The sequence below is a fragment of the Brassica napus genome, chromosome C9, assembly GCF_020379485.1.
Source record: "Brassica napus cultivar Da-Ae chromosome C9, Da-Ae, whole genome shotgun sequence".
In the NCBI taxonomy this organism is placed as follows: Eukaryota; Viridiplantae; Streptophyta; class Magnoliopsida; order Brassicales; family Brassicaceae; genus Brassica; species Brassica napus.
This window is the reverse complement of record NC_063452.1, coordinates 49,960,605-49,988,096: the sequence shown is the minus strand read 5'-3', so window position 1 is coordinate 49,988,096 and position 27,492 is coordinate 49,960,605. Positions and strand designations below refer to the sequence as shown.

Here is a 27,492-nt window from a genome sequence, read left to right as displayed (position 1 = left end):
TGGAGGAGAGCGATTTGAAATTTTTGAGAGAAGATGAAATATTTTGGATGATGAAATGAAGTGAAAATGAGTTGTATTTATAGATGAAAATTATTGTTCATGACCGTTGGAGAAAAGGGGAAATTTTTGAAAAAATTTCTTTGTGACCGTTGGGTTAAATCGAGTGCACCAAAAATTAGTCTGAAAATATCGTATTAAACGGTCAATCAAATCTATAAAATTTCATAAAAGTGAAAAATTATGACAATGAAATATTTATGTTATATGACAACAAATCATGCGACGGCTCAGCCGATCAATGCAGAATAATAAATAAATTATACGGCGGCTCGGCCGACCAATTAATAATAAACATAATATAAGGCGGCTCAGCCGACCAATAAATAATAAACAAGATATAAGGCGGCTCGGCCGACCAATAAATAATAAACAGGATATAAGGCGGCTCGGCCGACCAATAAATAATAAACAGGATATAAGGCGGCTCGGCCGACCAATAAATAATAAACAGGATATAAGGCGGCTCGGCCGACCAATAAATAAATTAAATTACTAGTAAATAATATAGGCGGTATTCCGGCCATTATAACATGATATAAATAATAGTAGAGGCGGTATACCGACCATTATAACAGGGTATAAATGATACAAATAAATTTTACCGAATCGCAGAGTGATCGTGCTGATAACGTGTTATGAAATAACTTATAATTTATAGTATCGAGAAATTTAAATAAGAGTAGAATTTAATACCCGTAGGAAGCAAATAACACTACTATGAGTGAGAGAGTTTATTATAAGTAAGAAGAAGAAGATGTAATGGTTCTTTGATTATAAACTCTTGTTCTTGTTTTTTTGGTGTACAAAAGAGTGAGATGAGTGATGGTATTTATAGTGAACAACAATGCATAAAATATCAAAGATGGTGCTTGATTTGGTAAATGAGTGGGTGATCATAGTGCTTGATGAGTAGATGATCATAGTGCTTAAGTTGGTAAAGGGGTGGAGGATCATTTCAAAGTTTATCTTATAACATACATAACCTTTTCCTTTTGAGTTTAATGTATTTTTATCGGTGAATCAAAGTTTAGCTTATTTCTCCCTTCGCCTCTTTGCTTCCCCATCGGTTTTATCAAAGAGCAAACTCCACGGAAAAGAAGAAAACCAAGACTTAATTATATTTTTGTGTGGCTCAACTAACCTCCAACTTCTAAAATTCATATGCAAATTCAATGGAAACCAACAACCTCTAGGTTAGAGTTTCCATATTTTTTCCTTTATCTTGTGTGATTTAATTTCTCAGTTTTATTGATTTAGTATTTGTTTCTTTATTAAATATGAGAGATCGCTGTAGATCGGAGACTAATTGGTTGATCAAAACATTCAATCTAAGAAGAAAGCAGGGGATGTGAAATTTAGAGGATGAATGGATTATGATGTTGAAGATCAGGTTGAACTCTTTTGTATAACGTTATTAGTTGAATTTTAGCAAAAAAAAAAAGATCAGGTGTTGGCATATGAAATAAAAACTCCAATCATAGAATCTAGTTAATCGGAATCGTCATACAAAGGTTAGTACTTGTTTTATAATAAGGTTGATTTCAAATGTCTTAAATGTTTTTCAGACATGAAGTATTAGTATCAAAACCATCTCATAGTTCTGTTATATAGAGAGATAGACAGTAGCATCCGATTTATTGAAGAGAGATTCTTAAGATTTGGCTCAGATTGATAAACAGAGAGATAAATCGTCAGAAGAGTAGCAAACAGAAGTACTGAAGCAATATGGATTAAAGGGGAGACAGAGAAAGGAAGAACGTAATATGTGTCTCTCAGTTTTCTTTTGCTTCTTTCTTGTTCTGAGATTTTTTTAACTTGTTTAAATTATATTTACAGCTCAAAAGGTATTCAAGGTTGTCCATTTCCCCACAGTTGATGTCACTAGTCATATATGTGTCTTGTCTCATATCTCTGTCTGATATTCTTATTCTAATATATGTACAGATTGAATAAGCGTTTCCTCCTTCTGATAAGATAGCAAACCCATCGATCAATGAAGCTGAGGATGAAATCTTTCAAATGTTTGATATGAAACTGTAACAGAGGTAAGAAAATGTGTCAGATGGCTGATAGAGTTCAGTTGCTATAAAGAGATTTTGAGTTAAGTTACTTAGTATTAATTTTGAGATACACTATAAAGTAAATATTAAATTTTGTGTTAGGAAGTTCAACTACTGCCTTCCTTGTGAGTTTTATTGCTTTATTACGACTACTTGAATTGCTCTGTTAGCACTACTTGATTGAACTTCCAAAGTGAAAACCATTTACATATGTGTTTAGTATGCAACAATAAAATCTGATATCCCTTCTTCTTTTTGATCTATGAAGATTTCTATGACCCAGTTGAGGAAGATGAATTTGAACAGGATGCTAAGGTCCATATATTGTTCCCAACTGAACCTCTTCCGGTAAGTTCCCAGCTATACCTCATATACATTTGAGTTCTTTTGCATGATGCATGAATTTTTACACCCTAAAAAAAACAAAGAAGCATAAGATTCTGTTTTATTTTTCATACGATTTATGTAATGAACACTACAAGAAATTCTGGTTTTAGCCACGGAAAATGTTGTGGCTATCGACTAATTTTTGTGGCTATTTAATGCTTAGCCACGAATCGCCACAAAAAAATTTCGTTGACTATGAGCTTGTGGCAATCGAATGAACGTTGCTATTTGTTGTTGTACTTCTACGACTTGTTGAGATGAAGATCAAGAAGTGAAGAGATTAAACTGCCAGACTTGAGAATTAAGCTGCCAGACTTTATAAAGTTTTACAAGGCTTTATAAGGGTTTCATAAGCTCGATTTTATCGAAGAGAAGAAGAAGAGAGGAAAAAATATTTTATTATATTGTGTACTGAGGTCACTTGTCTTTAAATACTTGTACTCAGATCCATAATTAGATTAAAAAAACTATTTTCTCCTTCTTTCTCTTACATCTTCAGATCTACTTTCTCTCTCTATGTTCTTCATGTTTTTCATTCTCCATAAATATTTGTTGCTGTACTTCTACTTAGCCACAAACGATTTTTGTGGCCGATAGCTACAAATAGCGCTAACTTGGGTTCGTCGCAATTGTAGCTACAAAAAGTCACATTCTAAACTGTAGAAAATATCCTACAAATAGCTACAAAACTAATTATGGATATGAAACACAAATAGTCACAATAATTTTGTGGTTTTATTAGCCAAAACTCGTGGCACTTCAAAATCATGGCTTTTTCTACAAATATCAACAACTTATTAAGTCGAAATTTGTGGTTTTAATTTACAAATTGCCACAAATTTATGTGCTTTTCTGTGGCTTTATTATTTATTTTAGTTTATCTTTAAACTGTATTTTATTAATAATGTGGATTCTAATTTAAATAATTAAACAAAATTATGACATTAAAAGCATAATAATTAATTTAAACATTCAAATACCATTAAAATTATAAGTTTTTTACAAAAGACATCTAATGATGTTCTTCAATAGTTACAAAAGACATCTAGTGGTGTTTTTACAAAAGACATCTAATGATGTTAGAGTTTAACTTAGTATAAACACAAAAGACACCAAGATCAGATGGAGGAGTTAGTGTACGGGAGAATTTTGATCAAGTTCTTGGCTTGATTGGGGAGTTGGAACAGAGGCATCACTCTCAGGCTGAATAGGTTCAAAGGTAACAGGATCCACTCCATTTATCTTCATCAGCAAAACATCTTTCCGGATGCAGTCGTCTATCCCAAACCTATGAAAAAAACACCAAAATGTTTTGTTAGATGAGTCAAAGACCAATGTAAACTCAAAGCATTACAATAGCCCTTATACTTAGACCTAGTACAAGATTACTGTCTGAACTCATAACTCAAGCACAAAACTTATCAAATAAATCAAACACTCAAACACCTAAAAAAAAAACCAAACAATCGTTTTTAACAGACGTAATCAAATCAACAAATCACATTTATCCTTTAGTTCCTGTCTGAACTAATAACTCAAAGACAGAACTTAAAAAATAACTCAAACAACAAACAAATAACTGAAACACTGAACTTACCACCACCTTTGCTCACAAAACGCCTCCGCTGCTCACGAACGCCTTCTATGCCTCCTCCTCCACCTTCAAGCTTCTTCTGCATTTATTACAAAAAAAAAACAAAACAAAATCAGATTCAGAATAGAGAGACTGAGATACATAGATACAATCGGATGTACCATCTTCTTCTCCAGCCTTTCATGCGTGAATCGACCCTACAAACAAAACAAACAAAATCAGATTCATACTGATAGAGAGAGACAAAGAGAGAGAGAGATAGGTCGAACCGTAGTAGTGTGGTGGTGTGGATATTGACGGAGACAGAGAGGATATGGAGACGGCAGGGCTAGAGCTCAACAGCGGCGGGGCTAGAGCTCGGCAGCGGCGAGGCTAGAGCTTTCCATCTCTTCTGACTAAGAGAACCACAATAATCAAGATTAGATCTGCTGGAAATAAAGAGATCTTGATAATCTCTGAAAGAAAAAAATGTGAAATCTGTAATCTGAGAGATAAGTTAGAAAGAAAACGTGAGATAAGAGAGAGAGACCAGATGAGATGTCGTGAGAGGAGTCAGAGAAAAAGGGATCCTTGTCTTGGGGGAATTGACCAATAAGAAACAAGCACGGAGATAACTAAAAGTTTCAATGCATTTTTGTCCATCAGATGTAGTTTAATCAACAGTTGTGATTAAAATATAGTGCTCCTTGTACATTATTAGTCATTTTATTTTGACCAATCTTATTTTTGTAACTATTTCTTATTCTATTTTTGTTTCAATACACAAAATATTAGTGGTAAATTTTAATGTACAAAAATATTTTAAGACAAAATTCAAAGAATTAGATTTCACAATTTAAAATTTTAATTTTAGATTTGAATATTAAATTTAAAATTTGTTATTGATGTTTTGGGTATATGTATGTAAGGTTTAGAGTTTAGATATATAAAATAAAAAGTTCAGATTTAAAATTTTAAAATAAACTTTTATAAGTAATGGATGGTATAAGATTAGGATCTTTTAAATTTAAGAATTAATGTTAAAAATATTAGATTAGATTAGTGACTTTGTATGTTGGATTTATGTTTGGGGTTTAGAGTATTAGATTTAGAGTATAGATTTAGATTTAGTGTTTGAGGTTTAAATTTTAAATTTGAGATTAGATTTTTAAATGATTTAATTTGAGTTTAAGTTTAAGATTTATATTATAAGTTTGAAAATATTACATGGAAGGTTTAAGTTTGGAGTTTAGGGTATTAGATTTAGGGTGTAGATTTAAGATTTAGTGTTTGAGGTTTATAATTTAAATTTGAGATTATATTTTAAAAATGATATTATGAAAATGTTTGATCCTGTCGTAGCTATTGTGGTATTAGATATCAATCGTAGCGTATAATGTTATCTAGCAATGTAAAGGAGGAAGCAATACCTTGGTATTTGAGGTTTAGATTAAGTTTGGCCTGAGTTTTAAGATTTGGGGTTTGGGAATAAAGTTGGATTTGGAGTTTAGATTTATGAATTTAAGCTGAGTATATATGATTGTTAAATTTTATGATTTGGAATATAGAGATTAGGTTTAGAGTTTAGGGTTTCAAATATAATGTTTGGATTTAGTTTTAAGATTTGGGGTTCGGGTAGGGTTTAGAGTTTAGATATAGTGTTTGGAATTTAAATTTCATATTTAATAATTTATAAATATAGTGTTTGGATTTAGTTTTGATTCTTCATTTATTTTTTTGTGTAATAATAACGTACTATGAAACATTTAATCAAACTTTTAAAAACCATGTTCAAGTATAACTTAGGAACATTAGTTGAAAAATAATAGATTTATCTTTGTAGTGTTGTGTTGAAGCATTAATTTTTGAGAAAATTGCCAAAACGGAACAAAAAAACAACATAGTTGTCTCTATAGTATAAAACCATCACTAAATTATCCCTATAGTATAATATTTTTCATAATCCCAAAACTAACATTTCCTTAATCAAAAGTTTAATAGAAAAAGATAAAAAAAAAAAGGTAATCCCATAATGTTTTAGAAAGGAAAAGAATGTAAAAACAATTTAAAAAAAAGAACACACGACACAGATCAAAAATATCCCGTAACATAATTGCATTTGGTTTCTAAAATCCTCCAAAACTATTCTTTTAAAATCCTTTAGGGTAGAACTTGATTATAATAACAGTAGTCTACCCCATTTATCATCAGCAAAAAAAACTCATTATGTGCTTACACTAAGTTCTCAAACACCACATATTGTATAGATATGCATCATAGAACAAGAGTTTTTGAAAATCACAACACAAACTATGGAGAAATCATAGATTGATGAAGAAGAAAAGCCAAAATCGTTTTTTTTATAGCTTGACAAAGAAAATCGATCAGGACACGTTTTAGGAAATTAGAATATTTTTTGAATATTTTAAGAATATTTTCTTAACTGAAACTTCTTTAATTTTCGAAAAAATGGTTTTTTATCCGTAGAATGCACATTCTACACTATGTAGAACCATGACAAAAATTTTGAATACAATTTCTACTTTTTGTAGACGTTCGTGTTAAGTATAGATTTCGTATACCCGAAATTTTAGAATACTTCATAAAAGTAGAAACTGCATTCAAAAGAAAAGTAGTGATCTTTACAATTAGTAGAATTCACATTCTCCATTCTCCATATATTTAGAATCTTAATCATTTTTAGATTGTTTCTTCTAAAAAAAGTAGATGGACTTGTTTATTCTGGAATTCGTTTTCTACTAACCAATTTTCCGTAGAAGACGAATTCTACTTTTAGTGGAACGTAATTTTAAAATTTTATTTATCAATTTTTTTAACCAAAAAAAAAAAGTGTTTGTGTATATAGGTGTTTTATTAATTGTTTATATTTTTAATATTTTTTAGATTCATAAAACTATTTATTTCATTAAATTTCAGAAATAAAAAGGATAAAAAAGAGAATAAATGGACAAATATGGTTTTATACCATATGGACAACTATGTTGTTTTTTTGTTCCGTTTTGGCAATTTTCCCTTAATTTTTCTGCCTCCAAATATATTTGATGTCGTTTGCACGGTTATAATGTTGAACCTATACATTTTGGCATAAAGTTATTCTTTGAACTTCTATTTTTTTGTACTAAGAACATCTACTACAACTAGGTATCCTTCCTGCACCATGTGCGGTAAAAAAATTTAAAATATTTTTTAACAGATAAATATAAATTATATTTTAAAATAAAATTTTATTAATATTTTAAATTTTCTTTTTTGTATCAACATTTTAATATAATTTTGATTTAATTAAACATAAAAATTATATTTAAGAATATGCATGTATATATTTGAAATTATAATCTTAGATAGATTTTTCTATCTATTTATTTTAATTAAATATATTAAATAAATTTGTAAAAGTTACATAATTACCAAAAATTAAAATTAAAAAAATATTTATAAAATTTGTAGATATATAAGAAAATAATGATTTTACGATTAAATTTTTATAAATTTCTAAAAAAACTGTATACATTTTTGAAAATTTTAGTAATAAAATTGTATAATTTAAAAGTATATAATTAAATTATATTTCGAAATTTATAATGTCGTATTTGAATATATTTATTTTAATGATGATTTATGAGTTATTCCCATATTCTAAAAAAACCTCCAAAAATATAAATTGACATTAAATGTAATATATGAGTTATTACCATATTTTAAAAAATTATCAAAAATATAAATTAACATTAAATGTAATTGTGTATGTTATATTAAGCTATAAGACATGTCATCAATTTCAGTAGCCATGTCATATTTGTTTTGTGAAATTGATTGTAGAAATGACATGTGACAAAATCATTTCGCAAATATAGTATAGGGGATAGTTATAATGTTGGCAATACATAAATTGTTTTTCATGTCTTTTGTTTTCTTTTTAAGTTCCAATCTAAAGTAGGTGAATTTAAAATTTGATCCGTCTATAGCCTAAAAAATTGATACCAGTTTGTCTAAAACTAAATAGCATAATGAATATATAATGTAACAAACCACAATCTGAAATAGTTAATGTAACTAAATAGCATAGTAGTACATAATGCATATATAGTTTCTCGATATTATGGAACTTGATTTGATTATATTACTATATCTGAAAAAATGATTTTAACATTCCAAAGAACACTGTAAATATTATAAAAAATTGGTATTACATATATATTATAATTTTTTTAGGAGTGATAAGTGCATTTACATGTTACACTATTTGCCACGGATAGCCACAATTTTTTTCCGCAGCCACGTATTTTAAATGACCACAAATAACCACAACTAAGTTTGTAATTACTTTTAATATTTTTAAATATTATTGCTCTGGATAGCTACGGACACTGTTGTGGCTATATTGGCTACAAATTATATTGTGGAATTTTGTGGTTATTTAATTCCACAATTTATATTGTAGCTAAATTGTGGTTTTGCGTCTTCGGACAGCCACAAATAATATTTTGTAGCTAAATGGCCACAAAAAACTACATAATAGCCACAAATTTGCGTCGTAGCTATTTTACGGATAGTTTGTGGCTATATTTTTGTCGTCGGAAAATGTTTGTGGTTGGGCCGTGGCTATATACTAGTTTTCTTGTAGTGGAAATCATATTTACCTTACAGTTTCGTCTGCAGTGATGAACTCAAGAGTTTCTCCACCACTACGGGTGTTTTGCTTCCACGGATGAGGCAATCTGACACGAACTGGCCACCCGATTTTATACGCTTTGACATCCTTTAGAAGAGACATATTTTTTGCGCTCGCCATGTTTTCTGTGAATGAAGAGTGAAATATGGATAGGTAGTAGGTAATTCTAGACTCAGTATATATATAGATGGGTGAAGAGTCTAGGTTAAGAGGGTAGATATGGCGAGTTTAGATACAGCTCGGATATCCTCTGCCTTCAATTTTTTAAAGCTAATCGTATGATTGTATCTTTTGAAAATCTCTATAATCAATTTTAGAAATTGTTCAAATTCCTTGCGCAAAATATGGAAACTAATTACAAAAGGCATCATTAATTGATTAACGCTTTTCATGGAAGATCTTGGGAGGCAATATATTAGAGAATAATAAGATACATGATCTAGCTTGTAGTGTTTACATGTGAGAATAAATTTTAAAACCAGTGGGATGAGATTGTAATTCTTTAGAAAATTCAGAGCTATTTCAAATTTGTACTCCTGTTTTAATAAATTAGATATTCTTTTTTTTTTTTTTGAACAACTGATTAATATTAAAACTGAAAGAAAGAACAAAGGGTTTTGGTCTTAAAGGCAGGCCCAGAAACATTACAAGACGAAACGGAACGGGCCTTAAGGGCCCTTTTTGCTAGTTCATCTGCGTCGATGTTCTGAGAACGAGCGACATGCAGGAAGGAGATAGAATGAAAGCGAGATGAGAGATTCTTGATGTCCTGGAGAACACCATAGATCTCTTTGATCTGACTGTCTGATGAGATTGCTCTTATGAGCGTTGCGCAATCGGAGTGAACCGAGATTGAGGTTAATCCTAACCGTAGAGCTTTTGTGATACCTTGTCGAAGAGCTAGAGATTCGGCCATGAGGGGGGGAAGCCACATCCTCGATGATCAGGGAATCTGTGATCGGCTCGATTGATCGGTCCTTTGTCAAGATCCACACAATACCTGCTTGATTTGAAGAATCTTTCCACGCTGCGTCCACGAAGCAATATGGGGTTGATTGGAGACTGGGATCTTGTCGCCGGTTTGAGTTTCTTGGTAGGCTTCTTTTACTTGTTGATGTTAGGGAGATTTGAGCTTGAACCCACTCTAGGGCTGACGAGAGTCCTTTTGACGCTACCTCGATAGGTTGTGCAGTTTTATTTTTGAATATTAGCTTATTTCTTGCTATCCACAGGGACCAGCAGATCCAAGGAAATACTGGTGTTGTGATGCCTGTGGGGGGGGGGAGGGGAGGGGGAGGGGGGAAGCAGAGGAGTCTTCGGAAATGGACCATAATCGATTTGAAATCCGCAGCAGCAGCTAGGTGAACTGGTGCGTTGAGAGGAATGAGCCGCCACACCTCTTTGGCAAACGGGCAGTGGAAGAAAATGTGTTCTGCAGATTCCTCCGTTTTACAACGAGGGCAAAGGGCAGCAGAGCTCATACCTTGGCGTTGGAGTTCACTTCCCACAGGTAACGCTCCTTGTATAATAGACCACAAGAAGAGTTTGAGTTTTGTGCCATTTTTGATGACCAGACATCTTTTAACCAGTTGAACTCCATAGCAGGGGGAGGAGTGATTGTTGCAGCTTTCAAGTTGGGAGGAGTTATGGGCTGAGTCTTTGAGTTGTATCCGGATTTTGTTGGGTAAACACCTGAGTCGAGGGGAAGCCACACATAAATGTCCTCTGCCCCTACTTTGCTTGGCTTCAAGCATTGGATCTGCTTACTAAAATCTGGTAAGAATTTTTTTACTCTCTCTTTATTCCATTGGAGATCATCCGTGAGTAGATCCGAGATTCTGAGATCGAGGGCTGATTCGTGAATTGGTCCATATGGTTTTAGATAGGAGTTGAGTGATATCCACGAGTCCTTCCAAAGCTTTATATTCTGACCATTGCCTATTGCTCTGCCCAGGTTCTCTTGGAGTAGATCTCTGCCATGAAGGATGCTCCTCCACCCATGGGAACAGACCGCTGGTACTTGAGCTTCAAGGAAGCTTTTGTTGTGGCAATATTTACCGGTAAGTACCCTTGCAAGTAGACAGTTTGGTGCTGATAAGATTCTCCAAGCAATCTTAGCCAATAAGGTCTGGTTAAAGAGTTGAATGTCCCTCAGGCCGAGTCCCCCTGCTTTTTTTGTTTTAGTAAGTTTTTCCCAGGCGATCCAACACATGTTCTTTTTGTCAGGGGCTTTATCCCACCAGAAGCGAGTTAGAGAGGATTGGATTCTGCTGCAAAGGCTTTGGGGCAACAGGAAGCAAGACATTGTGTACGTTGGAATAGCTGTAAGAACAGCTTTGAGCATGGTGAGCTTACATGCTCTGGAGAGGAAGCGTGTCGACCAGTTAGCGGCTCTTTGTCGGATCTTATCCACTATGGAGGTAAACAAGTCATTTTTTTTCCTTCCAAAATGCTCTGGTAGTCCTAGATACTTCCCCACTCCTCCCTCTTTCTGAATTCCCAATAGGTCTTTTGTTATCTGTTTTCTTTCCGGGGGGGGGGGAGTCCTTGAGGAGAAAGTAATTGAGGATTTAGATATGTTGACTTTTTGACCTGAAACCTTTTCATAATCACTTAGGATTTGAAGCAGGGAGTGACAGCATTCCTCAGATGAGTTGCAGAACATCATAGTGTCATCGGCAAACAGCAGATGATTAACGCGGGGGCTGCCTCTAACGACTCGTATCCCTCTTATCGACCCTTCTAGCTCTGCTTTCCGACACAAGCCAGAGAGGACTTCCCCACAGCGGATAAACAAGTATGGCGAGATCAGGTCTCCTTGCCTAATGCTACAGTGAGGTTTCACAGCTCCATAGACTGAGCCATTTATGAGATAAGAGTACGACACTGATGTGATACACTGCATAATCCAGTTAATCCACTTGTCGTGAAAACCTAGTCTTTTCATCATTAGAGCTAGGAAATCCCATTCTACTCTATCATAGGCTTTAGACATATCCATCTTGACTGCCATTGCACATTGTTTTTCAGCTTGAGAAGTCTTGAGAAATTGTAAAACCTCGTGTGTGATTAACACGTTGTCTGTTATTGCGCATCCATGAATGAATGCAGATTGGTTTTCCGAGATAATAAAGCAGAGGAAGGGTTTCAGTCGCAAGGAGAGCAGCTTTGAGATGATCTTATAGTACACGTTGCAGAGGGCTATAGATCTAATTCATCTACTCTTTTGGCAGTTAGAGTCTTTGGGATTAACCTTACATGAGTTTTATTCAATGTAGGTGACATTATCCCAGTAGAGAAGAAACCTTGGGTCTCCTTAATAATGGAAGGGCCAATCGTCTCCCGGTTTGAGTGAAAGAAGCTAGCAGAGAAGCTGTCGGGACCTGGAGCCTTGTCTGCGTGGATTGCAAAGAGAGCCTCCTTTATCTCTGTTGGTGATGGATCTCTGGTGAGTTTCTCATTCCATTCTTGAGTTACACAGGGTTTGAGGGCTTGAAAAACCGTTGAGCTGATTTCCTCTCTTTGGTTTGCAATGAAGAGTTTGTCGTAGTAGGAGCAAACTAGTGCTGAGATCTGATCTTCCTCAAAGAAAAGTATGCCATCATCATTTTCCAGTGTTGTTAGCCTATTACGTGCTTTTCGGTTTTTTGTTACTGCATGGAAATAGCCAGTGTTTGAGTCTCCAAGGGTTAGCCATAGTAATCTGCTCCTCTGCTTCCAGTATGCTTCTTCCGACTTATAGGCTTTGAATAGGAGATTATTTATTTCTTGGATCCTCTCTTCAATAGGATCGTCTCTAGACATTTGGTCATCCAACTCTTGTCTCAGGTCTTCAATAACCTTCTTACTGTTTTCTTGGAATAGCTTGCACGATTTGCAGATGGCTCGCCGGCAAAGAGCTAGTCTTGCCTCTACCCCAAGATAATTGCAGTTAAGCCAGATTTCAGCCACCGGGTCTTTAATCTTGTTGTTCTTTTAAGCGCCTATCATATCGGAATAGGTAGTGACCTTTTTTCCTTGTAATATCCAGGAAAGATATGATAGGACGATGATCAGACCACTCATACTTAAGATACTGGCAGCGGCAGGAGGGGAAGAGCTCAGTCCACTCTGGATTGCTCATGGATCTATCCAGACGACATCTCACTAGATGCATGCCTCTTTTTCCTCTCCAGGAGAGCGGATTACCTGAATGTTTGATGTCAAACAGGTCATTTTCGGATAGAAATGTGCGGAAAGCCCCGTAGGTACCCTCTGCTCTCTCCGGACCTCCTCTTTTTTACTATTGTCTTGAAGTTCATTGAAGTCACCCGTTAGGAACCATGGACCTTTAGAATTTGCATTTATATTAGACAGAGAATTCCATACATCAGCTCTTTAAGTGTGATCAGGTTCTCCATAGATGAATGTAGCTAGGAAAGATTTTCCCTTGGAGGTGATTCTTGTATAAATGTAGTTGTTGAAGGTAGATAGGATCGTAAGGTCAATATCTTTTTTCCAGCTGAGGAACAAACCTCCACCTCCAGGGCTATGGGGGGAGGGGGGGGGGGGAACTATGCAGTTATGTTCATCTTTTAGCCACATGAGTTCTTTCCTAATCATCTCTTCTTAATTTTTTTGTTTCCATCAGGAAAACAATGTCAGAAGACTTCTTCTTTCGAAGCTCCTTTAGACGCTGAGCTGTTATGGGGTTCCCCAGTCCACAAAAGTTCCAGCTCAGTACGACTAAGGAGCCTGGGGAGGGGGAACCCGAAAATCCGTCTTCTTCTTTGACATAGCTGGAATCATCTGGATAGGTGCGTTCCTAGGGGCATTTGGAGCATCAGTAGCCAAGTTTGTTGGGTCCACCGTTGACTGGTCTTTGTTGGATCCTCCTATCTTCAGTTTTTTACCGCCTTCCGGTGAGTTTTTGAGTTGAGAGAGCTTTCTTTTCTTAGAGCTAGCTCCTCTAAGAACACTAGGGCCCAACTGTGGTGACTTTGCTATACTGATTCTAACTGTTCTCCTTTTTACTTTATTTTGGCCCTCGTTAATGGGTACTTCCTCATGTGCCTCAGGGTTAGGTTGGCTCTGGTGGTGATGAGAAGCCTCTTCTGAAGTCGCAGGTGGACTTACAATGATCGACCTAATTCGTGCAGTTGTGACTCTGTCCTCACCCGGGGGGGGGGGGGAGTGTACTCTACTTGTTGAAGCTTTACGTTGGGGAGGGGTAAGGCCAAAATCATCTTCCTCTCTTAGAGATGAGGCCAGTGAAGTTGGACTGAAGATCTGGTCTGGTCGCAGTCCCAATAACGTATTGTTTGCTGGTGGGCTAATTGATTTTATGCCTAGCTCCCAAGGGGATAGTGGACGTCTTGGTGTTGTCTCGGAGGCTAGAATAGTGGTTGCTGTCTTTTCCATTAAGCACGACGCATCGCTGGTGAGTACTCTTTGTTTCCTAGCCGCAGCTTCAGTAGGGTCTGCACAGCATAGGTATTGCATTGTCACATCATTTAGCTCCTTCATTATTTGTTCTCTGCATTGACCTCTGACAGGGCCTTGATCTGCTCCTTCTGATGGTAGGTTGTTAGCTTGGGAGGCTCGCTTTTTCAGCATTGTAGCTACAGTTTCTTCAACCTCCCTTTTGCGTTCCCTATCATGACTCTCTGCCTCCTAGATGCAGCCTCTGTGGGGTCTGGGCAGCTAAAGTACAAGCGAGTGGCCTCATTGAGGTCCTGTATAATCTCTTCTTTAGTTTGATGTCTCTTTGTGCTCAACTGGTGGTCTTGATGTGAGAGATTTGTTCTGGAGTTCTGGTGGTCTTTATCGCGTTTAGCTTCTTGTGATGCAGAGGCAGCTACAGTTGAAGGTTTCACCATCCATTCTTTGAGTTCTCTTTGGAGGAAGGGACCACGTTTGTACTGTTCCCTTACTGTGAGAGAGTCTCTTTGTTTTGTGTAGGGAGGAGAAGTATAGCTGTGTGGCTTTGGTTCCCGTGAAGCTGAGATTTTTCTCCAAGTTTCTGGCTTATCACTTCTCAAAACCAAATCCTTTGGCGGAGGTGGGATTCTTGTTTTTTTTTGTAGCAACTCTAGAACCGAAGCTGTTTCCGTGTCTGTCTATTCTCTCTTGGAAAGGCTTTGGGCTTAGAGTGTCTCTGCTCACCATTCTCTAGTATCCTGGCGGAGAGCTCTCCCCTTCTATAGCTTTTGAGGTAAAGACTTGCATCTTAGTGGTGTAGGGCAAGCTTTTGGTTTTTGGGTTAAACCTCTCCTCCTTGGGTCTCTCGTTTTCTTCCTGATGTTAAAATCTAGCAGATTTCTCTGTCAGCAAGCTAGGATAGTCTTTCTTTAGATGGGAGAGGGCGTTACAGAAGGAGCAGTGTTGCTCCAATCTTTCATATTCCAGGTAGATAAAGCTTTCTTTTCCCGAGTCATATTCAACAATAGATTTCTTAACCAGCGGCTTTAGGCCATCTACTAGGACTTGAATTCTCGCCGAGGTCTTTGTAAGCTCATGGTTCATGAGGGTCCCCAGCTCCTTGCCTATGTCGCAAAGCATGTCTTCATGCCAGAAATGTAGTGGGAGTCCTTTTACTCGGATCCAGAAGGGGATTTGTGAAGGGAAGGTTGCTGAGATAATAGGCTCCCATCTCTGCAGTATGACCATCCAATAGGCAAAGTGGTACGGTCTGTTATCCAAAACTCTTTTCAGGTCTTCTTCTCTTTCAAATCTAAACTAGAAGCATCCATTTCCCAGGCCTGACCCTGATACTCTCCCTTGTACGTGCCATTTGCGGGGAAGAGCTGGGATGAGGGCTCACATTCTCTATTCCTGCGGATTAATTGTTCTTCCAATGAGAGTGAGCGCATTATCCCTGATAAGGGCTGAGTTATCTACGCATGGTGCCTTGATTCGAATGATGTGAGGTCCGTCTTGTTCCTTTAGTTGGTCTTTTCCTTTCTCTTCCTTTGAAAAACGTCGTGCCATAATATTTTCCAGAGTTGTTGGTCGCTTGATTGTTCCGCAAGGAAGATAGATTACCGTTAGCGAGCTTTTATGTTTTGGTGGGGGATTTGGGCTCTTGCAATCGTTAGATCTGTAGAAGCGAGGTTGTTTGAGATTTGAAAAGTGGAGAAGAACTTCTTGGAGGATGCTAGATTCAGTAAAAGAATAGGGCTTCCATGATAAATCAATGGAGAGACCGGTGGTTTCTTTCCCGTTTCAGCTAAGTTTCGTGTAGCCACTATCGAAGCTTTTCGACCGTTGACAAAGGGCTTCCTTGTCTTGGGAGATGTGCCTGGGAGAGTCCTTTCTCACCGAGGCGTGATGTTCTAACTGATCTACTAGATTAGATACTCCTTATACTCCTTCCTTGGCAGGGGTGCGTCGTGCATGATATATCCTTCACATGTCTCTGCGTATAGACGTTAGTTCTTTCGTGATTGATCTGAGCTCTCGATTGAACGATGGATGTATGATAGTACTTCCGTGTGTTTTGGGATTCAAGATCCACATGATACGGTCTTGATAAATGCTAGAATCTTCTTACGGATTTGACGCATCCAAACGACAAAGAAAAGTTGTGTATAATAACAGGAAAATTCATATGTTTGTGTGTATTATGTATAGAATATAAATAGAGGTTTGATGATAATTTTCAGCTTTTAGCACTTGCATGTTAGGATTGATACACCAGATATTTCTTTATTTTCCATGTATACCATATATATATACAACCACAGGATTTGCTACACTGATAGCAGTTTTTGTTTTACTATGTTCATTAGCATAATTAGTTATCTCTAAATATTAGCTCAAAAGTTATATTTACAGAATATAATTAAAAAATCCATAAAATAATGAAACAACAATTTGTTTCATTTGTTACAAATCAATCCATAAACAGAATTCTCAACATGTTTTCTTGACAAGAATGCATCCACTAGAACTCTTGGATCTGTGCTGACTCTGTATATAGTGGGTAGCCTTACTTATTTGATATGTGTGTATCATCAACAAGTTAGTCTTCCATAAAATAATAAACATATGGTTACAAAATGAATATGAAACAATTCTGATTATCTATGATTTATCCTTCAATAATTTATGTATAAAATCCCCATTTATGATTTAAAACACTAGCCTAAGGATCTGTTTCCGTCTTTGATGTTTTGGTCTCTGAATTGTGCACTGCCTCAACCACTTTCTTGGATTCTTCATCGTCTTCTCTAGCCGTTAAGCCAATGTTATAGTGCAATGATTGTAAAGTAAGCAATTCCTTTTCCACATCTTCTTCTATAACGTGCTCATGTTTCAGATTCTCTTCATCATTCTTCTCAGTATCAGTTGAGTCTTTAGCTTCTGTAGCAACTTTATCTTTAGCAATATCTTGAGAGACGTCATGCTCTGGTCTTTGGGTGATCTCCAATGTTCTTGGTGATATTAATTCGGAAGAATCTGTACCGTTCTATTCAATGAATCAATAAAACAGTTACAAAACTTTGAAACAAGAACCAACAACCGGGAAAGAAGTTAAGAAATGTCAAAAATGATTAGAGTAGAGGGTAAAACCTGTTGTGTCCATGGTTGTGAACCTTGTGAATCATGAGCGTCTTCTAAACCTATTAATTCCCCCTTAACATTCACTATATTATTGTATTCTTGGGTCGGTTCAGCATGAAGATCTTTCAGTAACCCTGAATTAGAGAACTTCTGATCAGTTGACTCATCCAATGTTGAGTGATTACCGTCTTGAACTTTCAGAAGTGTCACATCACAATCATTTTTTGCATTTTCGTAGTCTTCAACCAATTGTGTATAAGGAGGGCTTGAAGATGCTTCTAAAACGTCATGAGTTTTCCCTTGTTCCACTAGCTTTGCACTCTTATCAGATGTTTTGACTAATTTCGGATCATTTTCTTCCATGACCTCACTTTCTTGTAAATTTGTAAGAAAATGAGAACTCGTCAAGTCACCTTGAAGTGCCTTGTCTTCTGTTTGTTCTGTTACAGCCTTTGTGAAATTATCTTCTTCTTCTTCTTCTTTCATTTCTCTTTTAAATGAGTCTACACATGGAGTGTCCAAAGAAGAATCCAAGACGCTCTGATCTGCCTCATATTCCATTGGTTTTGTGTTTTCATACTCCACATCTTTAGCAATATCTTGAGAGATAATCTCGTCATGCTCTGGTTTTTGGGAAGAACATGTACCTTGCTATTGAATAGATAAATAAACAATTACAAAACTTGATAAATAAACAATTACAAAACTTTGAATCAAGAACCAAAAATGAGGAGGAAGTTAATATATGTCAAAGATGATTATAATAGAGGTTAAACCTGTTGAGTCCATGGTTGTGAATTAGGAGCTTCTTCTGAACCTATTGATTCTTCCTCAATGTTAACTATATTGTTGCTTTCTTGGGTCGATTCAGCATGAAGATCTTTCAATAACCCTGAACTTTCTCCTTCTTTAGAGAATTGCTGATCAGTTGAGTCATCCAATGTTGAGTTATTACCATCCTGAACTTGTATAAGTATCACATCACTATCATTTTTTGCATTACCATATTCTTCAGACAATTGTGTGCAAGGATGGATTAAAAATGCGTCCAAGACGTCATGAGTTTCCTCTTGCTCCATTGGCTTTACATTCTCATCAGAATTTTTGACTAACTCCTGACCATTCTCTTCCATGACTGCACTCTCTTGTAATTTCGGAGAACTCATCAAGTCACCTTGAAGTGCCTCATCTTCTCTTTGTTGTGTTACCACCTTTGTAGAATTATCTAACTCTGGCTCTTCTTCTCTTATCTCTATTTCAAATGATTCTACATAGGGAGAGGTTAAAGAAGCATCCAAGACGCTCTGAGCTGCCTCATATTCCTTTGGCTTTGCGTTCTCCTCTGTATCATGTTCTCCTTGAATTATATTCGAAGTTTGGTCTTTCTGCTGGTGATCAATGATATTTGAATCCATAATCTTAGGAGGTCCACAAAGATCATCATGTTCTAACTGTTGAACATCAACAACTTCTTCATCAACCAAGTTCTTCATGGATGAATCCGTAGAAGTTGGAAATATCTGGTCAGTTAACTCTTTGGTCAAGCCGTTCATATTCTCTGTGTTTCTTGCATCGACCGAGTCCAGGATTGTTTCAGGTTCTTCTGTTATAGAAGACAAGGACACACTCGTATGGAACAACAAACCATCTAATTTTCCATAGCTTCTAGACTTGGGCACATCACTTGAACGAGAAGGTCTCATCTCAAAATTCTCTCTGGTTTGGCTTCTTCTATCTAACAAAGACATCTCATCAGCGGTCCTAAGGTGTTCATCTGACAAACATTTCTGATATGGTTTAGTCACTAGCCCATTATCATACTCTTTTGTTCCAGTTCCACTTCTTGATTCACATTGCTGAGAGACACTCTTACGTGATTCTTCACCACGGATTATTTCTCTATCAATATCAGTATCATACGTGTATGATTCTCCACCGTTAGACCAGTCATCAAGCCAATCAACCGTCGTAGGAGGTGAACCTAGCTCTGAAACCTCAACTTGCATATCTGAGGCAATGGAGAAAGTTCGGTTGTGAGAACTTGCGCCTCTGCGAGCATAAAACATGTTGTTATCATCGAGTCTTGGCGCTAATAAGCCTCTAGGTAATGGGCTTGGGATGTCGTTTCTTGCTTGATTCACAAGAAACCCAGGAAACTTATCCATTGAGTGGCTTATAGCTTCTCTGAGCTCTGCTTTGTTGAAACGGTTGAGTTCTGCCTCACTCTCTTCTGAACAACTTGAGGTATCATCATCTTCTTCACTCGTATCTGTCTCATGATTAACTTCCACGTCTCCATTTTTCCCGCTCTCATCATCCTTTGTTGTGACTGGTTTGACGTAGCATGGGATGTTTTGTTCATTATGATCCATATATTCATTGTCCAAATCTGCAAACAAAACAAAAAGAAATAAAGAATGATTAAGTATATATAAAAACAAAAATAATACATTAATAAAACAAGAACACATTACCTAAAAGTTTTCTAGTAGTGGAAATGTCTGAAGCAGGAACTGGGCTGTTCATACACTGAGCATGTTCTGGAGAAAAATGAGCAAAACGGCAGAAACTCTCATGACGACAAAGGAACATATCATTAGGGTTAAAAAATGAAAACTCTTGATCAAAGCTATCTCCAGTTAGATTAGGTCTTTCCTCTTGAGGATCATAAGGAATATCGAAAGGGCTTCTCGCTTGTAACATCACAGAAGGCGCTGACCCTGGAACTTGCAAACCTGATTGATAACTTCTACGTTTTTCAAAACTGTTGTTGTTATTGTTCCTTGGAACCGTAATGTGAAGGTTGTTGTTCTGTGTAGGGCTGGTTGTCTCTTCAGCTTGAAGCTTATTATGTTGATCTAAAGCTAGTTTAAAGAGTCGTCTTGTCCTTCTTCTAGCGATTAGACTCTCTAGTCTCTTGTTTCTCTCAACCTCTGAGATCCCATGCTCGTTCACATTGCTTATCGTCTCTTCTTTATCATCATGTTTCTCTTCATTGACCTCACAGTTGCAAACCATTGGCTCTTCTTCAACGTTAAGATAACCCAAATCTTGAGAAGACATTCTTGAATCTTCTTCAGCAAAAGCCTTATCTTTCTCTTCTTCTACTACGTTGGTTTCTATTGCTTTTGGAGACTCCTCGAATTGTGGTGTACGTCCGAGGAGATCGTTGTAAAGAGAGGTCAAGATAACTTTGTCCTTCTCTTCGTCGCTTGTTTGTGAATCCCATTCCTCAACCTTCATTCGAGCGTTTCTTCGGACACTTCTTTGTTGTCTTAAGTGACATCTACCACCTTTCTTTTCTCCTTCACAACTCTCTGGCCCCGAAGAGGAACCGGAAAATCTCAATCCCAGTTTCTCTCGGGCGTACACTACAACACATGCAAGAACCGGAGACGAGTATATCAAGAAGAACAACAAGGAAGGGAGGAGAATGTATAACGCGAGTAAGAACATGGAAACCAGAGACAAAATTGGGTGGTTTCTCATGAATTTGATGCTTGTGCTCATCCAGAATCCAATAACTTTCCATATTATTGCGCATGTTTCCTTCACGTCAATACCCATTTTCCATACAATCACTAGTCAACAGATTACAATCGATAAAAAATCAATTGAAACAAGATCAATATTTGGGGGTTTCCTTCGTTTTTAGCTTGTGAGAGATCATACAAAAACATTGATAAATGGGGTTTCCTAAAGTTAGACAGCATATATTGTCTGGAGTTCCTCTGTTTCAGGACGTTAGCATTATTTCTCCCTCCATATTTGTTTGTTACAAGTGGACATTCAAACGACAAAACAGAAAACAGATTTAGTTTGTTAACGAAAAAACAAGTTTTAATTCTTTTTTTTTTGCTTTTATTTCTAAGATAGCCCTATCTTTTTGTTCTTCAATCTGAATTTTTACTAATCAAATATGTATATTTTAACTTCAAACAAGTTGATTTTGAAATACCAAGAAAAAAATCAGATTTGAACTTTCGTAATCTATCTATATTATTTATAGTTTTGATTAAACTAATTGATATTAAAATATCATTTATAAACTTTTTAATATAATTTATTCAATTTTACTTGTATAAAATCGGATTTCGTAGATAGTTGAGGTTACATCCCTTCTCTTCCACATGTCTCCGCCTAGGGGTGGACACTTTACCCGATATCCGAAGCGGCACCCGAATCCGATCCAAAAAACCTGAACCGAAATCCGAAATGAAGTAGCAAAATATCCGAACGGGTATTGAATTAGGAGAGATTGGATATCCGAACCCGAACGGGTAATATCCGAACCCGAATGGATATCCGAAGATAACCGAACATATGTATAATTAACCTTATATTTCTAACTTACTTCACTCATTTTATATAAAATATTTATATTGATACTACACATACTTTAAGTTCATATGATATACATACAATTACGGAGAAAATGATTTGCTACTCACTTAAAATACATATCAAAGTTTTTATTTCAAGAATTAACAAAAAGTTACATCCAAAATTTAAAAACATTAACCAAATTAATGTCTTTTTAGTTTCAAAATATTATGTCCAAATCTATTAACCATTGAATCTATTAAGAATAAAAAACATTTAAGTGAAAGTTATATTTTTAAATACAAGAAATTTGAGAAATGAATTTTTTTCTTTTCAAAATCTAAATATCTGAACCCGGTCCGAAATAACCGAATTCGAACTAAAAATACCCGAATCCGATCCGAATTACAGAAATATCCGAACGGATTCTACACCTCTATACCGAAATACCAAAAAATCCGAAATACCCGATCCGAACCCGAACGCCCAGCCTTATCTCCACCCTTGGGAACTAAAGACGGCGAGCTCCCGTAAAGATTGAGGTTTCCCGTTTATCAAAATTAATATAAAATAAATAAAATTGATTATTTTGATTTATTTACCAAAAATATATTGTAAATAAACAAGATGTATTGTTTTGATTTATGCGATTACTATAATATCCTATATATTAATTGAGGAACAATTGATTACTCTAGCAAGTGTAAGATTTTATTAATTAATATCATTCAAAAATATTACAAGATATTGATATAATTAAGATTTATTTAGAAGTTATTGAAATCGTCTAGCGAGAACATGAATTGCACAAAAAATTTGTTTTCTTAACCCTAACCCTCTTTCTATTCGTCACAACATCGACATAGAATATTTGGAAGTGTCGATTGACAATCTGAAATGGTAATGTTTTTCTAAGTTCACCCCATTATTTTTCTTAAATGGGCCTAGAACAGTTTTTAATAATTAACTAAATGGGCCACATATATAGTAAAATGTATCTTATATATTAAAACAGAAGTCACAATCTTAATTCATGTGTGATTTTTTAAAAAATGGACACTCGCTAGAAATCATTTATCATTCATTTATTACTAATAATATGAATTAATAATATATCATTCCTAATATAACACCGACTCCTAAAAATCCGGATTTGTTAACAAACTCACCTTAATTCATGTGTGATATTTTTATTTATATCATCATTTAAATTTTTTATTAAATGTATTTCCTTAATGATAATATATAATCTTTGAACTATTTAAATCATAATATAATTTGATATCTTTTAATTTTAAAATATATATATATATATATATATATATTTAATTTTCTTAACAAATGTGTTGAAAAACATTATAACAATATCTTAATTATCAAAAATTGTATATAAATATTTTCACTAATTTTGTAATTAGTAATGAAATAATGTTATTATACATAAATATATATATATATATATATATATATATATCTTTTATATTTTATAAAATGAAAAAAATATATCAAATTTTACTATTTTATAGTTATATCTATCATTTTAAAATAAAACATTGTAGTTAACTAAATATGATAAAATTATTTTAAACTGATAAATTAATATATTTTATTTTCACAAACATTAAAAATTTATGGTAGAAATATAATATGTTGGTAGAACGGGTTAACATTAGTAAATTAGATAAATCATGTTTAAAATTAACTTATCTTAAACTTTTATATATATATTTATTATCTTAAATGAATAAACATAAAAAAATATTGATAAAGGAAATCTAGCGCTTTGAATTACGGATCAGGAGTATCATTTGTTGAATTTTTAGTAATTTATTATTTTATCCAATTTTACTTGTATAAAATCCGAATTCCTAGATAGTCGAGGTAACATCCCTTCCCTTCCACATGCCTTCGCCCCTTGAATATAAAGACGGCGAGCTCCTGTAAAGACTGAGGTTTCCCCTTTCGAATCACAAATTCTTGTGGGTTTACATGGGTGTGAAGTTTCTCAAAATTTAAGAAAAAAAAGTTTCAAAATTAATATTTTCTTTAATATAAAATATTTTTGTCAAAATAATGGAAAGCTTAATGAAAATTATAATGGAAAACACTAGAAATTTTACATTATTTTAATTAATTATTTTGCTTTGAGAATTCCTATTGGGCTAGGGTTTAAAGGAAGTTTTCCTTTCTTCTTTTTGCGTCCTCTATAAATACAGGACTTCTTACGCCTGAACGTATCATCATCATACAAAGTTCCTGAAAAATTCTTCTTTGCTAGAAATAACCAAATCTACCAGATTTTTTAAGTCGAATATGTGGGATCAAAGACCTAGTTTCAGGTTTGAGATAGATAACTTCTCGGACAAGAAAGCTGTCATAACGTCTAAGGATTTCGTGGCTGGCGGATGCGAATGGTAAAACATAGAATAGCAGGATCTAAACTTAAATTTACCTTGTTAAACTCTATTGTCTTCATGTTCTCGGAGATTGATTAATTTATTGTTTTTATTGTACCTAGCACTCATCTTTGTTTTATATTCTTTCAGGTATCTTGCAGTTCATCCCAAGGGAAATTACAATGATCAGTTGTGTTTGTTTCTCTACGTTGCAAATCGTAAATCCTTGCGAACTGGTTGGAACAGAAGTGCTAAATATTATTTCCTAGTGTTGAATGATTCCAACAAAAAACTCTATAAATCATCAAGTAAGAAGTTATATCTTTTCTTGTTTTGACTTTTTTTTTTTTTTTTTTTTGGGAATTTGATGTGTTGATGAATAACTTAACTTTTTGTCTTTTTGTATATGTTCTACAGTATTGGGAAAGACGTTGTTTTGCGCTGAGAATCCAGCACGGGGTACCCGAAAGACGTTGCCTCTAAGCAAGTTTCAGGAAAAAGGGTTTTTGGAGAAGGACAAACTCATCATTGAAGTCTACATTAATGTTGTTGAAGCTTTCGATGGAAAAGGCGAGGAGGACATCAATGGTTTTCAAGTTTTTGCTGCTCATGTAAGTCAAAAAGGGATATACGTCTCTTCTTTATGTTTTTGAATAATAACATATGATTTATATGGATGAGTAACAAAAACACGTTTTATTGGCAGGTTGCTTCAGTGAAAAAGATATTCGCAGAGACAGAATACAAGAATACTCTAAGCAACGCTTGCAGCAAGTTGAGTGATCTTGCGGAAGTAGGAGTCAAGCTGGACTGGTTGAAGTCAAAGTTTGATGAAGTTTCCTTCAAGAGGAAGAACGCAGACGACGGTGCTGATGATGAGTCTCTGGTCCAACAACTCGAGGAACGCATCAAGAATCTTGAACTAATGGTATCAGGCTTCAAGAAGGACTGTTCCAAGTCAAAGTCCAATATGAAGAAATCACATGCTGCTGATGAGTGTCGTTTCCAAAAACTTGAAGAAAGCGTCAAGAATCTTGAGCTGATGGAATTAGGGTTGAAACTGGACAGTTTGAAGTCGAAGCTTGAGGAGGTTTCCTTGGAGAAGAAGATATCACATGATGCTGATGAGTCTCGGGCCAAACTACTCGAGGGACGTGTCAAGAACATTGAGCTAATGGAAACAGCCTCTAAGCTGGACAGTTTGAAGCTGAAGCTTGAGGAAATTGCCTTCGAGAGGAAGAAATCATATGATGCTGATGAGTCTCGGGTTCGACTACTCGAGGAACGCATCAAGAATATTGAGCTGATGGATTTAGGATTCAAGCTGGACTGTGTGAATACGAAGCTTGATAATGCTGACGAGTCTCGAGTCCAACAATTCGAGGAACGTTTAAGGGACATGTCAAGGAATGTGGGATTCACGCTAAATTGTTTGAATACAAAGATCGAGGAAGTGTCCTTAGAGAGGAAGGAATCTGATGATGCTCGGTTCCAACAACTTGAGGAAAGCGTCAATAACATTGAGCTTATGGTGTCGTCTCTCGAAGATGAACTAGACAAGAAGAAGGATAAACCTTCTAATGATGGATTTTGGTTGGTCGACTAGGTTTTTCTTGATGTAGAGATCAAGATTTTTGTTTATTGATTCTTATTGAAGACACTAATGTCGTTTCATTTTTCTCCTGTTTTGGTTTTTAGTTTTGCACTGTGAATCCTATAGTCTAGAGATTCCACATAACCAAAAGTATTTTTTTTCGTTCTGATTTAATCCCAAAATTCACCTACAAATCACTTTAATAATAATAAATTATATATTTAAAACGATTTTTAAATTAGTAATATGAGATTTATATGTTATATTAGATAACTGATTATAAATTAATATAATAAACTTGTCAAAAATAAAAACATATTAAAAAGATAATTATATATATATATTATATTGTGTTGTTATCTAATAATATAGTTTTCTATTTAAAAAATTAAGATTCAAAATAATTTATAATTAAATAATTGTAAAATATTTGTATAAAGATATTTTCTAAAATATTAATTTTTTTTTATAAAAAAAAATATATTTTATTAAATTTGTTGAAGATGGAATTCGAACCCTGGATGATCCAGTGACTATTCGAACCCTAAAATATTTCTAATATGTGCTTGTTTTTAATTTATTACTAAATAAATCAAACGGATGAGTATTTTCCCCACAGTTTATTCTATTGGTATTTAACTAATAATACATCTATATGTAAATATTTGTAAGAAACATTTACGATCTGAGGTCACTTTTCATCTTTTATATATCACTCTAGGACAGTAGTTGTTGCTCCTAACACACTTTTTTCACATGTTGCACGAAGATAGGCAATATGAAATGACAGTGTTGTCCTTTTTCTTTACAACCAGAAAATTAAATTGTTTTCTTTTGTAGTAGTCGTCGGTTCAAAATTCCAGAGAAAAAAGAAGCCCCACAAATTTTTTTGTTCTTGCTATATTCTCACAGTCTCTTCATTTTTGCTCCTCTATTTTCCCTTTTTCTTTTTATTACTCTTCCATTATTTAGAGAATCTCTTCCATCTTCACATAATTCTATGATTTTCACAAGATCAATTATAGAGAAATCGTTTTCTTCTCCATTAATCGGTGAGAATGGATGAGTTTGGTGTTCTCGATAATCGTTACGGAAAAAAGGCTCAAGGAAAATCTGCTCCAACTACCGCATCCAAGCGTTCTCTCAACAAGAGAAAATCGGTCAAAATCTATGTTCCACTCGACTTGGATCTGGTTCCAAGTAAACTCGGGTTCGATTGTCGTTAACATGGCTTCAGGGAAAAAGGGGATTTCGGTGGATTATTTAAGAAATTGACCCAAAATATTGGAGAAGCAGGGCAGGGGAGGAATTTGAGAAGAGCCAGAGCGAGGCTTCCCGTTACGGTCTGGAACGGTTGCAATAATGGAACGATGAGGATGGTGGGATTGGCTAGGATATTGAGGAGACAGAAATATCAGTGGAGAGCATAGACAAGAGATTGCAGGATGCTTTTCAGGATTTGAATGCTCTTATGGTATTGCCCTTCTTCTTCTCCTTCCCTTTCGCCTTTAAGCATCATCATCTTGGACGTCTGAAACATGTTCTGATACAAAAGCTTAACCTTTTGGTATTCTCTCTGTCTGTGGAGAGTAAGGTTTGATTATTGATTTCGTAATAAGAAGATCAACTGTTATAGATAAGGAAAAAAGTATACGTTTCTGTGGAGAGTAAGGTTTGATGAAAATACTCTTTGTTTCATTTTCCGTTTTGGAATCTGTGTTTTGCATAAATTCTGTAGAGTCTGTATTAAAATTACATTGAGAATGACTAGTTAATTGTTAATGGATATATAATCGTTGTACATGTGGATATATAAACAAGTGTACATATCATTAGTGTAACAATTGAAACACACAAAACAT

General features: G+C 35.1%; 2 protein-coding genes and 2 long non-coding RNA genes across 18 annotated transcripts; 2 read left to right on the top strand and 2 right to left on the bottom strand.

Moving 5' to 3' along the window:
• Positions 1–1,014: 1,014 nt before the first annotated feature.
• Positions 1,015–16,409, top strand: LOC106400503. Of its 14 annotated transcripts, XR_007328958.1 has the most exons (20): positions 1,015–1,253; positions 1,345–1,450; positions 1,740–2,105; positions 2,389–2,468; positions 8,761–10,283; positions 10,379–10,549; positions 10,728–10,833; positions 11,000–11,193; positions 11,391–11,651; positions 11,885–12,221; positions 12,638–12,703; positions 12,804–13,020; positions 13,404–13,674; positions 13,831–14,245; positions 14,336–14,621; positions 14,714–14,966; positions 15,070–15,160; positions 15,224–15,436; positions 15,512–15,681; positions 15,755–16,409. It is a non-coding gene; the product is annotated as an uncharacterized LOC106400503 (long non-coding RNA). The 14 variants fall into 14 exon arrangements; XR_007328945.1 differs by having other exon boundaries at positions 1,355–2,105; XR_007328947.1 differs by having other exon boundaries at positions 1,345–2,105.
• On the bottom strand, positions 3,467–4,829 carry LOC125593035. 2 transcript variants are annotated; one of them, XR_007328960.1, is made up of 5 exons: positions 4,631–4,829; positions 4,371–4,496; positions 4,263–4,298; positions 4,105–4,180; positions 3,467–3,795 (listed from the first exon to the last, which is right to left on the bottom strand). It is a non-coding gene; the product is annotated as an uncharacterized LOC125593035 (long non-coding RNA). The 2 variants fall into 2 exon arrangements; XR_007328959.1 differs by having other exon boundaries at positions 4,371–4,643.
• Positions 16,410–16,764: 355 nt separating the features above from the next.
• LOC106359115 lies at positions 16,765–21,627 on the bottom strand. The gene is made up of 4 exons (XM_048768946.1): positions 19,792–21,627; positions 18,094–19,706; positions 17,327–17,968; positions 16,765–17,222 (listed from the first exon to the last, which is right to left on the bottom strand). Exons 1-4 carry the CDS (start codon positions 20,882–20,884, stop codon positions 16,899–16,901), a joined length of 3,672 nt encoding a protein of 1,223 aa, XP_048624903.1. The 5' UTR covers positions 20,885–21,627; the 3' UTR covers positions 16,765–16,898.
• Positions 21,628–23,377: 1,750 nt separating this feature from the next.
• LOC106420439 (MATH domain and coiled-coil domain-containing protein At2g42475-like) lies at positions 23,378–25,796 on the top strand. Its single transcript, XM_013861272.3, has 4 exons — positions 23,378–24,054; positions 24,187–24,344; positions 24,454–24,647; positions 24,743–25,796. Exons 1-4 carry the CDS (start codon positions 23,954–23,956, stop codon positions 25,640–25,642), a joined length of 1,353 nt encoding a protein of 450 aa, XP_013716726.2. The 5' UTR covers positions 23,378–23,953; the 3' UTR covers positions 25,643–25,796.
• The last annotated feature ends 1,696 nt before the right edge of the window (positions 25,797–27,492 follow it).